The sequence below is a fragment of the Alternaria metachromatica genome (assembly GCF_023757995.1).
Source record: "Alternaria metachromatica strain BMP 0045 chromosome Unknown scaffold_8, whole genome shotgun sequence".
Lineage (NCBI taxonomy): Eukaryota > Fungi > Ascomycota > Dothideomycetes > Pleosporales > Pleosporaceae > Alternaria > Alternaria metachromatica.
Window position 1 is genome coordinate 1,083,036 of NW_026055499.1, and position 15,399 is coordinate 1,098,434.

The 15,399-nt window shown below is 52.8% G+C and overlaps 7 protein-coding genes across 7 annotated transcripts; 5 read left to right on the plus strand and 2 right to left on the minus strand.

Moving 5' to 3' along the window:
* Positions 1-576: 576 nt before the first annotated feature.
* On the plus strand, positions 577-2,236 carry J4E83_004800 (uncharacterized protein; the record flags this gene model as incomplete). The annotated part of the gene is made up of 3 exons (XM_049331725.1): positions 577-1,093; positions 1,140-2,078; positions 2,127-2,236. 3 exons carry the CDS (start codon positions 577-579, stop codon positions 2,234-2,236), a joined length of 1,566 nt encoding a protein of 521 aa, XP_049189499.1.
* An 87-nt stretch (positions 2,237-2,323) lies between these two features.
* J4E83_004801 (uncharacterized protein) lies at positions 2,324-5,357 on the minus strand (the record flags this gene model as incomplete). Its single annotated transcript, XM_049331726.1, is given in 2 exon segments — positions 2,324-5,115; positions 5,135-5,357. 2 exon segments carry the CDS (start codon positions 5,355-5,357, stop codon positions 2,324-2,326), a joined length of 3,015 nt encoding a protein of 1,004 aa, XP_049189500.1.
* Positions 5,358-6,209: 852 nt separating this feature from the next.
* On the plus strand, positions 6,210-8,029 carry J4E83_004802 (uncharacterized protein; the record flags this gene model as incomplete). Its single annotated transcript, XM_049331727.1, has 3 exons — positions 6,210-6,315; positions 6,390-7,325; positions 7,380-8,029. 3 exons carry the CDS (start codon positions 6,210-6,212, stop codon positions 8,027-8,029), a joined length of 1,692 nt encoding a protein of 563 aa, XP_049189501.1.
* Positions 8,030-8,468: 439 nt separating this feature from the next.
* On the plus strand, positions 8,469-9,821 carry J4E83_004803 (uncharacterized protein; the record flags this gene model as incomplete). Its single annotated transcript, XM_049331728.1, has 1 exon — positions 8,469-9,821. One exon carries the CDS (start codon positions 8,469-8,471, stop codon positions 9,819-9,821), a length of 1,353 nt encoding a protein of 450 aa, XP_049189502.1.
* Positions 9,822-10,378: 557 nt separating this feature from the next.
* On the plus strand, positions 10,379-11,479 carry J4E83_004804 (uncharacterized protein; the record flags this gene model as incomplete). The annotated part of the gene is made up of 1 exon (XM_049331729.1): positions 10,379-11,479. One exon carries the CDS (start codon positions 10,379-10,381, stop codon positions 11,477-11,479), a length of 1,101 nt encoding a protein of 366 aa, XP_049189503.1.
* Positions 11,480-12,307: 828 nt separating this feature from the next.
* Positions 12,308-13,242, plus strand: J4E83_004805 (uncharacterized protein; the record flags this gene model as incomplete). Its single annotated transcript, XM_049331730.1, has 2 exons — positions 12,308-12,469; positions 12,526-13,242. 2 exons carry the CDS (start codon positions 12,308-12,310, stop codon positions 13,240-13,242), a joined length of 879 nt encoding a protein of 292 aa, XP_049189504.1.
* Positions 13,243-13,612: 370 nt separating this feature from the next.
* Positions 13,613-14,337, minus strand: J4E83_004806 (uncharacterized protein; the record flags this gene model as incomplete). Its single annotated transcript, XM_049331731.1, has 2 exons — positions 13,613-14,235; positions 14,289-14,337. The coding sequence occupies 2 exons, from the start codon at positions 14,335-14,337 to the stop codon at positions 13,613-13,615; spliced, it is 672 nt and encodes a 223-aa protein (XP_049189505.1).
* Positions 14,338-15,399: the final 1,062 nt, after the last annotated feature.

Sequence of the window (15,399 nt, forward strand, 5' to 3'; positions counted from 1 at the left end):
TCCCGGTACCGACCGAACTGGGCATCTCACTCCATTACTGATTCCGACGTCAAAAGACGGCTTGAGTGTACTCTCTAAAAGCTGAACTATGTTGAACTAAGTACCCGCCCGCCAATGTCGCATGCCCGATCGGGGATAACGCCTGCCTCGGCACCATTTCCGGTCAGCGACTCACATCATGTTCTCGAGAAACGTGCGCATCCATCTCCACGAACCTCGCGTCATCATTGGGGAATCTGCAAGGTGCTTGCTGTCCACTGCGCACGCTGGTATGACTTAGTGACATCCATGGCAGAGCATCTTTTCCTACATGCCGCTTCTTCGACGCCATTTGCCTGGACACATGGCTTCTGCGAACGCCATGCCGCTATTGCATATGTACCCTCGTCGGTCGCAGCCAAACAGACAGCGCACGTGTGGCTCTTGGACTGCACATGCATCAAGATAGCCTCGTGTGCCTGGCTGTCGGGTCGCGTCATCGCGGGATCATCCCGGGCCTGACGGGCATGTATATAGGCTGTTGACGTTCTTCAGAAACCATCTGCTCAGGCACGCGACAGTCAACCACCCTTCGCAATGCTGTTTGTCGCTTCACTCAGCGTCCTGGCGCTCTCCGTCAACCAAGCCTTTGCTGGTCCGGTCATCACTCGAGATGATAATGCTGCTGCTGCTGCCAATGTCACCACCTGCAATGGGCAACTTTACACCTACGAAGAGCTAGCAGGTTACGGAAAACTTGTCAGCGACGCTCGTGACAAGTTCGGCGACACCATTGGCGGTATTGGAAGTGCCATTGCATTCGAGAAGAAGTCATGGAAGTACAAGAAAGGTTCCTACGAGGGTGTCGTTTGGGGTCTGCCTGATCGTGGCTGGAATACTCAGGGTACCCAGAACACTCAGACCCGCATCCACAAGTTCAGCGTCGTCTTCACACCAGTTGAAGCAACTCTTGAGAAACCCGCCAGCCCGAACTTCCAGTTCTCTTACGTCGACACTCTGCTTCTCACTGGACCTGATGGTACGCCCTTGACTGGTCTGGATCCTACAGAGACCGTCACATACCCTGGCTTTCCAACTCTTCCTTTAGCTGGATGTAAGTTTAATATTCATACATCAATTGCCAGTACTGATAGTTGCAGACACTGGCAACGGCTTCGGCCAAAATGGAACCGGTGGTGCTCGCGTTCCGTTAGACACTGAAGGCCTGGTCCTGGGAGACGACAAGACTTTCTGGATCAGTGACGAATACGCCGCGTACGTCTACCAGTTCGATAAGAAGGGCAAAATGATCAAGGCTGTTCGCACCCCTGAAGCTCTTGTTCCCCGCCGCAACGGAACTGAAAGCTTCAACGCGGCTTCTCCACCCATTTACGACCCTGATCTTGAGATCACGCCCGAGGATCCCGATAGTGGCAGAGGCAACAACCAAGGCCTGGAAGCTCTGACCGCCAGCCCAGATGGAAAGTACCTTTACACTATGCTGCAGAGTGCTACTATCCAGGACGGCGGCAGCTCCGCGAAGAAGCGTCGCAACACTCGCCTCCTCAAGTACCGTGTCAAAGACGACAAGACCACGCTAGAGGCGGAATATGCTGTTCAACTTCCTGTGCTGCCAACAGGGCGCGTCGCCAGCCAGTCCGAGATGCACTACATCTCAGAGACACAATTCCTCGTCCTAGCGCGCGACTCCAACGCTGGTCACGGAGCAGAAAGCACACTGTCCATCTACCGCAACGCGGATGTAATCGACATTTCCAAAGCCACTAACGTCGCAGGCACAGCGGCCGATGACATCAAGGGACAAATCGCAAGCAAAGATGGTGTCTTGAAGAGCAGCATCGTGCCTGCTACCTATTGCCCGTGGCTGTCTTTCAACAACAACGACCAGCTCGGCAGATTTGGTCTTCACAACGGCGGCGAACAAGACGCGAATCTGCTGAATGAGAAGTGGGAGAGCTTTGCTATGTTGCCCGTTGACAAGGACGACAAGATTGGTAGGAGCGAGAGGCAAGATGAAGACGAGGGAAAACAGTACTATCTAGTGTCTTTCTCCGACAACGACTTCATCACTCAGAACGGTAAGATACCTGCCTTCGAGTTTTAGTGCTCAGACTAATGTGGCGTAGGATACATCAACTTTGGTCAGAACAAGTACGTGGATGCGTCTGGTTACAACCTTGACAACCAGGTTTTGGTGTTCAAGGTCAAGCTTCCAAAGGGAGCGAACCCCTTGTAGAGTTCCATAGATGGTATGCGCTGTCACTAAATCGAGCATGCATAATGTACAATTCATTCACTACAACTACATGATTCGACTGCAGCCTCATTCCGAGTCTGAGGCAGAGCTATCTTCATCAGAAGAAGATGACACTACGACACTATCACAAGAATCCTTTTCACTTCCCATATCCCTATCTCCAAGACCACCCACAACCTCATCCAAACTCTCTTCCATGACGTCATCTATGGTACGCTTCTTTGGGACGAAGGACATGGTGCAGCCTCCTCGAGAGTTGCGACTCGTGGCGGCAGAGTCCCTCCTCGAGACACTAGCAGAAGTGCTGTCGCCCTCAACCGCATCTGAGTCTCCAATTTCCTCTTTCGCTTCCTGTCGTTTCATCTTAGCTTCTTGCTTCTTGTCCAGCTCACTGTCCACTCTCTCAATCGCAAGCGCCAAAGCCTCTTCTGCTTCGTGTTCTTGAGCGAGAAGTTCGAAGTACACCTTGGCACACATCTGGTTGTGACTGACCGCTTCTCTCTTCGTAGTAGCGGGTTTGCCTATTTTGTATGGCTTCCTAGGTTTCCATATAGAGAGGCCTGGTGCTTCCTGGCGAACGACGACACCTGACGGGAGATAGAAGTCCATATCTTCACTTTTGCCCAGACTAGTCCGGCCGGCTCCACATCCTGGACAGGTCTTCTTATCGCCCGCTAGGTAGTATCGTCCGAGACCATGGTTGACATCGCATCGCCAGGCAAGTTTCTCACCTGCTTTCTGCTTCTTCCAGTAATAGCCATCGGGAATCTCCTGACCGTGTTCCATAGTAGTCGAGCCACTAGGATGGGGACCAAGATCGGGTTCTGGCTCCGATTCTGGCGTCGGCTCGGGTGTTGGCCCTTTCGACCGTACCTTTGGCCGAAGGTAATGAACCACTGCATCGACAGCAATCTGCCGAGCCACTTCTTCAGTCGCACCAGTACCCACGGCCTGCCAATATGCGTCCTTCGCCACAGCATTGTGACAGGGTCGGTCTGACTTGCGAAGTCGAGCAGTCTGCTTGCTAGGCTTCCAACGCATGTCTGGTGCGGGTTGATGGTAAAAAGACCTCAGTGGCATGTAAAAGTCCATCTCAACAGCATGGTTGTCACCGAGCGAGGTGTTACAGCCTCGACAGTTCTTGCGATTCCCGGAGTTGTAGTAGTGGCCCATTGCATGTTTGCAACGACATCGCCACGCGTACTTCTCATCCACTGAGATCGGCTCAAAGTAAGCGTTTGGAGGAAGGTGTTGATGCAGTTCCAAAGTCGTAGATCCACTCGGATGGAGCGATAGTGGCTTGTTTGCCAACGGACTCTTCATGATTGACTGATTGGTCGATTGCTTGCCTGGCTTGGGTGCAGTCGATTGCTGCTGGGTAGAGTGACTTCGCATGACTTGCTTGTTTGCGGTTTCGTTCTTCCTCCTCCTCTTCTTTGGGGGCTCTGAGGATGTCTTGTCAGATTCAGAACTGCTCAACGACCCACCAATATTTCGTCGAAGGATCTGTAAAGGAGAGCAGGAAGAGGACTCGGGAGTATTCATGTCTGAGTCTATTGGGAGACATTGCGATGCACGCGAATCAGGGGTGGTAGTTTCAGTGGACAGGCTTTCACTGTTCTGCTGTGATCGAGCGGAACTTCTGGCTTGCTCTCGAAGTCGCTCTCTAGCTGCGATGGCTTCGAGCTTCTTCTGGTAGTCGTCGTTGGCGGTGGGACGAATACCCATAGACATGGCTGCTGCAACAACTTGCTTGAAGTTCTGGAATGCATGGTCGAGAGCCTGTGGTGGGTTTCCCCACTTAAGTGTCAGCCGGCGCTTGTGATCATTGATCAACCTGGTTCGCCAGTGGTGTACCTTCTCTACGTGCTCGGTGCCGTTGCTTTGCTTGCATGCACCGGCACGGTCACTGATGGGTACTCCAGCATCATGGGAACCGAATAGAACTTCGTAACGAGGAAAGGGTTGATGGGATCCCTCTTCCTGTGCATCATCTAAAGACAGGGCATTTACAGGGTCGTGATACAGTTGCGTGAGATCTGACAGTATCTGAGGCTCTTGGTGAACATCAGCCGCCTTTGCTTCGTGACCTATATCAAGCGGAGTGCTTGTAACGGATTGAGGGCCGTGGAAGTCCGACATTATGGCCAGCTGCGGGAATGGAATCCAGTTCCGACGAGATGACGCCAGTCTGTCATCTCTGGTTGCTGCTCCACACATGTTCTGACCTTTACGCTTCTTGGATGTTGAGAGCTTGACAGCACGACCGATGGGCAAAGTCATACTGAAGTTCTCTTTTCGAAACAGTGTCTGGGATACAGCGTCAATTTCCTCCAATGGACCGGCCTGATAGCCAAGTTCGTACTCCTTGGTTGAGTATCGTACCATCGTAGGATGTGAGCTGGTACGGTGCCAAGACACGTTGATCCTGTCTGCTACAGGAAAGAGATTGCCAGGACCGTACTTTGAGAAGGGTTTGGTGTCGAGAGCATGTGGATCGAGGAACGGTGCGCCGTCCATGCCGTCTCCAGCGAGAAGGTGCACAGTGCGGCAATGGCCATTCCAGATCATTTTCTTCGTGATACTGTTGACCTCATGTGATACAGACTTCATGTAATCGGCGATGCTTTGGCGGCTGCTGTTTGCATCTTCAGAACACTGGGCGAGGCGGTCGGGATGCAAGGCATGCGCTATGAAGTTGTTCAGAAAGGTGGCTTCGTAAGTCTTCTGGCTAGCTTGGTAAAGCACGTAGTTGATGTAGTCGGCCTTGGAAGGTATACGACGGTTCAGATGAACACCGGCACGAGCTCTTTGAACACGCGTAGGGTTCTGAAGGTTGTCATTGCTGTTTGAAGGAGCTGGGAAATGTAAGCGAACAGCCTCTATGCAGAGCAAGCTTCTTACCAGCTTGAAGTGTAAGACCACTGGGTATCCGGTGTTGGTAATATGTTTCCGATACAAAAAGCGAATCTTCTTCCTCGTAAGCGTCCGCGGTTGGGTTGTGATGAGTTGATTGGGGTGTAGCATCGATGAGTATTCGAGGTGGAGCGCCGAAAGAGCCGTCGCTCCAGTCGATTTCGTCCTCGTCAGCGTATACCATGATGTTAGAGTAGGTAAATGAAGTTATGAGCAAATGATGGATATCGATGTTCACAGATAGAATGATGGGATTCGAGAAGGAAGAGAATGATACTCTGATGACCTCGCCGCATAAATCCTGACGCGAGTTGGGCGCATGTGCAAACAAAAGACATCATTCTAGCGTGCGAATTCAGTCATACTAGAGCTGAATGTGGATGTCCAAGATTCAAAGACGGAGCAAATCGAATGTATGTACAGCGTTTGTTAGAGACCGGAACATAGACGGCCACCCAAAAGCCGCGCCGTTGGCCCGATGGATGGCCGATTTTGAGGAATAGATCCACCATGTTGGCGATTGAATGATGCTAGTGGGGGCATATTTGGTAACGCGGCCTGGATAGGAGGCTACTGTTCGTTTGATGCCGAGGAATGCTGGTATGTCCGGGCTGAGCGCCAAACGCACTTTTGGGCGCTGAGGACATTGGGTGACGCATAATTCGAAAAGACGGTAAAGTAAACGCGAGGCAGTCATGCCATGGACAAGGTTAGTGTTCGCATTCCATTCGACTCACACAGGCTATGCGGAATGAAGTCATAGCCGACTGGACGCGATGCCGACACACATACATGTGCGAGTGCCAGTCGTCATTGCGGACAGATGTGTACACCAAGACGATAGCGAGTAAACACGGAGTCGCGAGTTACGGCCTTGTAGATTGGGCGTACGCTGGAGTTGTGGAGTGTTGGGTGGAGGTGAGGGCTGGGGCAGCTCGGATGGCGGCGCACGGGCCAGTGGACCCTGAAACTATGTCGATGTGGCATTTCGAGCATCTTGAGGCCTCGAGCTCCAATTGCTCTCTCCACATTCAAAATGGGAAGGAAGCACGTGTCTTCGCTAGCCTTCATTCTCCCCATCTTAGCCAGTACCGCAGATGCGGCGTCAGACCCCGCCCGGCCGCGGGGTGTCGCTCCGGAATGTATGTTGCACATGTCACAGCTCAAGGAGAGCTTCCGCGTAGACGCCTGAGCATAGCTGACAGCACATGTGCAGTTGCAAAGTACTACAAGGATGCCGAGACATTCACTTGTATCTCGAATCCCGCCATCAAACTCCCAATCGCACGCCTGAACGACGACTACTGCGACTGCCCCGATGGCTCTGATGAGCCAGGCACCTCAGCGTGCGCCTACCTCTCGCCCCTCTCCCCACCCCAGCCTCTAGGCTTCAAGAGCAAAGACGTCAACGCTACGCCTGCCCTTCCTGGCTTCTACTGCAAGAACAAGGGCCACCAGCCGAGCTATATCCCCTTCACCAACGTAAACGATGGCGCATGCGACTACGAACTATGCTGTGACGGCAGCGACGAATACGAGCGTGTGGGGGGCATCAAGTGTGAAGACAAGTGCGCGTCGATTGGGAAAGAATGGCGGAAGGCGGACGAGGCGAGACAAAAGAGCCTAACCGCTGCAAAGCAAAGGAGAAAGGAGCTCATCGCCGAGGCTGGTCGCATGCGGAAGGAGGTCGAGGACCGCATTCAGACGCTCAAGACGCAGATAGAAGGTGCAACTCTCAAAGTCGACGGGCTGACCAAGAGCCTCGCCGAGATCGAGAGGGCTGAGCGAGGCAAGGTCGTCAAGGGCGCAGGCAAGGGCGGCAAGATCACAGTGCTGGCCAGCCTCGCCAAGGATAGAATCCAAGAGCTGACCGACAACGTCAACCGCGTACGAGACGAGAGGAACGCGGCACAATCACGGGTTGAGGAGCTCGAGGGCATGTTGAAGCGCTTCAAGGAGGAGTACAATCCTAACTTCAACGACGAAGGCGTGAAGCGTGCCGTCCAGGCCTGGGAGAACTATGCTGCACAAGAGCGCCCGGGACCCAACAACGCTCTAGACCGCGACCTCGACGAGATTCTCAAGCCAGACTCTGAAAGCGCCATCAAATGGGACGAGTTCGAGACAGTCGAAGAGTCTGACGTGGAGCTCCGTAAGCAGTATTTCCATGACGCATCCAAAGCTATCTACTGACTATCGTATGCAGTATACAAGTTTGAGGAGTACCTTCCCGACTCCATCCGTAGCTGGGTTGACAGCAAGCTACGCGACTTGCGTGTCGCGCTCATCGAGAACGGTATCCTCGCAGACCCCACGAGCGGCGACGCTCCCGAATCAAAAGCCATCACCGATGCCAAGTCACAGCTTGACTCTGCGAAGAAGGAACTCGAAGGCGACAAGTCCGAACTCACAAGGCATGAGGAAGATCTCACCAAAGACTACGGACCAGACTCCATCTTCCGCGCCCTCAAGGACCGCTGCACCTCCACTGACTCTGGCGAATACACATACGAGCACTGCTTCCTCTCAAAGACCACTCAGAAGCCTAAGAAAGGCGGTGGCCACACTGGCATGGGTAATTTTGCACGCATTGAATCGATCACCGTCGATGAAGAGCTTCCTGCCGATGGTAAGGGCTTGGGCAGTGGAGAAAGGATTGCAATCAAGTACGAGAATGGCCAACACTGCTGGAACGGCCCCAATCGAAGCACCATGGTCATTCTTGCGTGCGCCGAAAATGACGAGATTTGGAAGATTGTCGAGGAAGAAAAGTGCGTCTACCGAATGGAAGTAGGTACGCCTGCAGTCTGTGGCATCGATGTACAAAAGGCCGTGCCGGCGCACAATGAGCTTTGAAGAAACGAAATTACGTAGAGACAATTGGGCCGGTAGACTTGACGATGTTCTGGAACATGTGTCGCTGTCTTTGCTCCCCCACATCATCCGGAGCGCGCGTTTGGAGTAGATAGCAACCCGATTATCACCAGTTAGCGTGGAGTTAATCTATCCCCAATTTCCCCGCCTCCGCACCTTCCCGCCTCCGTCTACTACGTCATCCGCATCAGGGTCTCCTTCTGGAGAATGATATACTTCAAGCCGGCCTGAACTTAAACTCATGGGTGCCTAGGCATGCGGCTTAACATCAGCTTACTTTGTACACCAGCCCCGCGGTTCGGGTCCGGCAGTTATTGACAACTCTCTTCGGCCCGTATGGAATCTTCAATAATATAAGACGCGACGTTGCGACGCAGCCACGGAAAGGACGGCGCCTTGAACAACGACCAATCATCAAAGAATGTCCGCAAACGGGTCAACTACAGCAACCTTCCAGAACCACAATGGTCTTCCGATCGCAATCGTTGGCGGCGGACTTGGTGGTGCCGCGCTCGCCATTGGTCTTCTCAAACATGGTGTCAAAGTGCACATCTACGAAGCCTCTCAGGCCTTCGCGGAAATAGGTGCCGGCGTTGGATTCGGTGCTAACGCCACGACTGCATTGCACCTTATCGATCCTCGACTGCTGGAAGGCTACATGAAACACGCCACGATAAACACAGACCCTGAACGCGAAAACACTTTCAACACGATCAGATGGGGTATGGACGAGCGACGACCCAATGGAGCCAAAGCTGGAGATCTCGGTTTCCATCAGGCTGACGCCAAGAAGACACCAGATGCACCGACTGGATTTTGTATGCGAGGTCGGATACACCGGGCGCGTCTGCTCGATGAGATGGTTGCGTTACTTCCCAAGGACATAACAAGCTTCGGCAAAAGCTTCCGAGGTGTCGAAGAAGTGGGTGCCGGGATGCTCAAGATAAGCTTCGCCGACGGAACGACTACTCTAGCCAGTGCACTTATTGGCTGCGATGGCATCAAGAGCAAGGTGCGAAGCTTTGTATGTGGTTCAGATGTGAAGCCAGCGTACGCTCACGAGGCCGCGATAAGGGCTATGGCCCCAGCTGAAGTGGTTAAGAAAGCGCTAGGAGAAGAAAGGGCGCTGAACGGTACACTGTACTGTGGTTATGGAGGAAGTTGCATCACCTATCCTGTCGACCATGGCGAACTCATCAACATGGTTGCCATGCCACACGATCGATCCCTCACCAGCACTTGGGACCAAGATGACTGGATAGTACCCACGAGTGCGGACGAGGTCCGTGAAAAGTTTAAAGACTTTTATCCGCCACTCATCGATCTTATCGCGAGACATACTTTACCATCTAAATGGGCACTACACACTCTTCAACACGATAAGCCATATTTCAAGGGTCGTATGTGTCTACTGGGTGACAGCGCACACGCCACAACGCCTCATATGGGAGCAGGAGCTGGCATGGCTATGGAAGATGCATTTCTCCTCAGTCGCTTGATAGCTGATGTCGGGAGTTCTGATAATATTGAGGCTGCCTTCAAGGCCTACGATGCTGTCAGACGACCGAGAACACAGGGATGTATTCAGAGGAGTATCGAGAATGGTCTAGCATACAACTTCATGGTGGAAGGGGTAGAAGATGATATGAACAAACTCGAGCAGAAGCTTAATGAGAACTTTCGGTGGCTTTGGTATGAGGACTTGGAAGAGCAACTGCGCAGGGCGCAAAAGGTTCTAAAGGAAACAAGCGGACATGATGTTAGTCAGCTTTAGCGTGCTCGGGATCTAATCTCGCGCAACTGTTCTAATTTCCTACAATCAATCGCTCTACTTGCATCTAAATCCAGATGGCGTCTATCAATACATACAATGAAGTGTCGGCCTTCGCTCCTTCAGTTTGACGATCCAGACCAATGCATCTTACGTCATAGGCCCGAAGGTTTCGGCGATACCGCCGCTCCCGCCAACAAGTTCCGTCTCCTGCTAAGTCCAGGTACCATCTCGCTTCCAGCGGCTACATATCTCTATGCGGGCACACTTTACCACCTAAAGACTAGATAATCTTTAGGAAGATGCCCGTCAGGGTCTACACCGGCGTGGAACGCCTTGGAAAATTCTACGAGCCAAATACCGCGCGGATGCCGAGATCGACCGAGCTCTGATTTCAAACCATCGGACGGGATGTGCTTAGTAGGGGCGTATATAGCCTTTTTGATCCGTCTGGAGTCTTGTTATTCAACCCTCACAGCTGCTGTTTTTTGTTTCCTTCAATATCTTCCTACATGTCCGAACTCTCAAACTTACCAAAATCAAACACCCACAACACCAAGATGTCCGCAGACCGCCTCTTCCAGCCGCTCAAGGTGGGCGCCATGGAGCTCAAGAACCGTATTGCCATGGCACCTCTGACACGATTCCGTGTCAACGACGACCATGAGATCCTGCCCATGGCTGCACAGTACTACGGCCAGCGTGCTTGCGTACCGGGAACCCTCCTCATCACCGAAGCCACCCTGGTCTCGAAACAATCTGGTGGTTACCCTAACGTACCTGGTATCTATACTCAGGCTCAGATCGACGCATGGAAACCAGTAACCAAGGCTGTCCACGAGAAGGGCTCGTACATTTATCTCCAGCTCTGGGCCCTTGGACGTGTAGCGAACAAGGACTTTGCTGCCGCGAACGATATCACCATCAAGTCTTCCAGCGCAACATCCCTAGGCGAGGGATACGCTACTCCCAAGGAGATGACCGTTGAGGACATCAAGCAGAGTATCTCCGACTACGCACAAGCAGCCAAGAACGCCGTCGAGGCTGGCTTCGACGGTGTAGAGATCCACGCTGCCAACGGCTACCTCATCGACCAATTCTTGCAGGATACCTGCAACAAGCGCACAGACTCCTACGGCGGCTCTGTTGAGAACCGCTCCAGGTTCTGTGTCGAGGTCACCCAGGCTGTAGTAGAGGCCGTGGGCGCCGACAAGACCGGCATCCGATTGAGTCCGTTCTCCGAGTTCCAGGGCATGAAGATGAAGGACCCCCTTCCCCAGTTCACAGACATCATGAAGAGACTGGATGCGTTTAACCTGGCCTACCTCCACCTTGTCGAGGCCCGCGTATCTGGTAACGCAGACGTTGAGGGCTACGACTCCCTCGACCCCCTGCTGCCTCACTACACTGGCAAGCTGCTTATCGCTGGTGGACTCAAGGCCGAGGATGCGAAGAAGATTGTCGAGGAGCACAAGGACCGCGATGTCGTGGCCGTGTTCGGACGCTACTTCATCAGCACACCTGATCTCGTTTTCCGGATAGAGAAGGGCATCGAGCTTACTCCTTACGACCGCGACACCTTTTACGTTCCCAAGAGCGAGAAGGGATACATTGACTACCCTTTCAGCAAGGAGTGGAAGGAGGCGCACCCCAACTTGTAGAGACTGCGCAAGAAGATACCCAGTAGCGTTTGCGAGTTTGATAGAATAATTGGACAACGATTTTGAGACGCACTTTTTTTGTGACTGCTCTGCTCTACTTCGGTCTCACGCAATTTCGGATGTAGCCGCTGGCACATCCTCGTACTAACGCATGTCAGCCCCCATCTTTAGTGCCGTTATTGCGCAACCTGCGGGTCCTCAAAACATACAACATCCATATATGCTGGCTCCAGGAACGGAAGTCGGGATGCGCAACGGCATATGGATAAAATAATGCTCAATGGCACACCGAAAGGATGCAGTCAGTTGTTGGTGCCCGGTAAGCACTCGCGGTAACGGTCACAACTGAGCATAACGAGTGACGTAGATGCGAAAGTAGGCAATGCCACATGTTACGTGCGCCGGAGCAAAGCTCGGTAGTAGGTTAATATACATGGCGGGAGCTCATCCGGGGTAATGATCCAAGATCCCTGATCCCGCACAGTTTCTCCACATCATTCCCCTGGTGGCTAACCTCTGTTGGAACAAAAACCTCCATCGCTCGACCAAAGCAGCAGGTACGCCGTTTCAGTCGTTTGTCATTGGAGAAGGAAAAGTGTTTTGAAACAACGCACGCACTCGAAGCTCTCACATGCGCATAGCCGTGCCTCCTCGCTTCGGAACTTTTAGATTGACACCTTAGCATCCGTTTATGTCGGCTAGTATTCACGGGGAAACAAGCTGGATATGTTTAGCTCTGGCGATGATCGCGCGATGAGTGCGGTGTGGGTATAAGAAGGGGAGGAAGGTGCAGGAAACTGTTCGTTGCGGACTCTCACGACACTCACGATGCACTTCTCCACTTCAGTACTCGGCAGCATTGCTGCGCTCTGCGCAACTGCCAATGGCGCCCTTACTCGTGTCAACGACTTCGGAGCGAACCCATCCAACCTTCAGATGAACATCTATGTTCCTGCCAAGGTTGCGGAAAAGCCTGCGATCATCCTCGCTGTACGTCTTCCTACACCATCCACTTTGTGCCGAACGTCCTTCTGACATATCCACAGCTGCACTACTGCGGCGGCACCGGCGAAGCCTACGCCCAGTCAACAAAGTACAACAGCCTAGCCGAGCAAAAAGGCTTCATCAACATCTTCCCCTCCACCAAGAAAGACAACAACTGCTGGGAAGTCAACACCGCCAAGGGCCTCTCCCGCGATGCCGGCGGCGACAACCAAGGCCTAAACAACATGATTCAGTACACGATCAAAAAGTACAATGCCGACCCCACCAAGGTCTTCGTCACCGGCAGCAGTTCCGGATGCATGATGACCAACGTCATGATGGCCACCTACCCGGACGTCATCGCCGCAGGATCATGCTACTCCGGTGTCGCAGCAGGCTGTGTTGCAGGCAGCCCCGGCGCCAGTCCCAGCACCGCAGACCCGCGATGCGCAAACGGCCAGGTTATCAAGTCGCAGGCTGAATGGGTTGCCCAGGTCAAGGCTATGTACCCTGGCTACAGCGGCACTTACCCTCGCATGGCGACTTGGCATGGAACTGCTGACTCGCTCGTCAAGATCCCTAACTTGGGCGAGCAGTTGAAGGAGTGGAGTGGTTTGCTGGGTGTTTCGTTCTCGAAGAACGAGACGAACACTCCGCAGAGTGGTTACACGAAGATGGTCTATGGTGATGGGACGAAGCTTGTGGGTTACAGTGCTCTCAACGTCGGTCATACTGTGCCGGTGCATGAGGCGGAGGACCTCAAGTGGTTTGGACTTTGAGTGGAATGATGAGACTACGACACAATTTGTTAGCCTAGTTTGAATGTAAATATCTTTGAACGTCAGTGTGAATATGAGTTTTCCACCTCTTAATGTTCAAGCGTCAGAAACGACATTCCCGTGCTGTTACTCGCTCGCATGCTGATGCGGATTTGCGAACGCTGGAATGGAGAAGCTCTTGACCAACGCATCCTTCCGTAAACGCGGGACGAGCTGCATAACCAAAATGTTGCCATCCTGTTGCTGTGAAGGTATATCCTTTGAAGTCGCGATAAGATTAAGGGCCCAATATTCCACCTTGCGATCGATATGGCCTTGAATTAGTAGTTCGAAAATAGGGGTATATTCGTGACTTCGTGCCGACCTTCAACTACCTCATGACGGGCGGTCTTGCCTCTTTATTAAATGCCATCCTACTGCACAGCCATTCCACCGCCTCCTGCACACCAGTTCCTGTAAGCGCACTGCAAGGAAGCACTCTGCTGTCTCTCACATTCCCACCCTTCTCTCCCTCAAACACTCTTCTCACAAAGCCCTCTTTGATCCTCACCACTTCAACGCAGTCTTCGCGATCTTGCTTGTTCGCGAGTATCAATATAGGCACGCCGCTGGCATCTTCATTCGCGAGTACGCTCTCCAAGACCAACTTGCACTCATCCAGCCGCCCAATATCTTCAATGCTTGCTGCATTGTTCGCGCTCATGTCGGCTAGCGTGGCGTTGCCTACATCGCTGCTGTCTATAACGAAAACGATGGCGTGACAACTGCTGTAATACGATTGCCAGAGCCCGCGCAAGCTATGTTGGCCGCCGACGTCCCATATCTTGAGGTAGATGGGTGGGTTTGGAGGTGGGAGGGCGATGGTAGCAACGTTTTGGCCGACGGTGGGAACGGTCTTGAGGTTGGGGTGCGAGGCCGAGTAGGTGCCTTTTATCTGCTCGAGGAGCGTCGTCTTGCCGGCATTGTCGAGGCCTAAGAGGAGGACGGAGTACTCTGTGATACGTTAGGTTTAGTGCGGTTGGTGCATCGAGACTTGGGATGCGTACCTTCCTTACTTGTCGCATGGAGATATATCGACTTGAAGAGGTGATACATGGTTTGCGCGACGCGTTATGTCGACGCGCGCTTCACATGTCGGCGAGTGAGGGTCTAAGGCGCGCGGTTGATGGGGAACGTGTCATACCGTCGTTATCGATAAGCCCCAGGCAGGGTGTTCGTCATCTCACCTACAACCTTTCCCCACCACCTACTACAATATTTGCAAGGGCGAGCAAGGCAGTGTAAGTGTTTGAAACGATCAATAGATATATGCATGCTAACAGCCGCAGGAACCCACGGGCGAGCCAAGCAGTGAACCCAAGCTTAAACGAAAACTCCTCTTTTCGACCTCCAAAAGCCACCATGTCTACGCCATCCGCAGCCTGGCCCATCGCCGACACCATCCTGGCCGAAAAGCTTCTGGACCTAATCCAGCAAGCAACTCACTACCACCAAATTTCCAAAGGCGCCAATGAAGCAACCAAAACGTTGAACCGAGGCACCTCCGAGCTCATCATCATGGCTAGCGACGCCGAGCCCCTCGCCATTACACTTCATCTTCCACTATTGTGTGAAGACAAGAACGTGCCGTTCGTCTATGTGCCCAGTAAAATGGCGCTGGGACGCGCGTGTGGCGTCGGTCGCTCGGTTGTGGCAGTCAGCCTCACCAGCAATGAGGCGAGCGATTTGATGGGACAGATTAGGGCTATGAAGGATGCGGTGGAGAGGATTGCGATTTGACGATGATGAGCGGGTCTGGAAATGGCTCAGCTCTGAGTTATTGAATGCTGGTACTGGCCTGGGATGGAGATGGGGGTGAACGACTAGGTTTGCGCGAGGCGAGACGCATGGTAGATTCGGAATACACTCTTTAGACATATGAATGCCAACACTTTCTCCGGATGTCGGTCAGTCTCCGAATGGCTTTGATCTTGTCTTGCAAGATCATTCCGTCCTGTCTTTCTCCGCTCCGCCATGTATCAATGTTGGCACTCCATCAGATACATCGTCGGGAGAAAGGACGTGGCAGGATAGTAGCACGCTATGAGATCTATAACACGTCAAGCAGGACGGAAAAATCAACATGAGCTTTACCGGCTACATTCGTATCAAACCCAA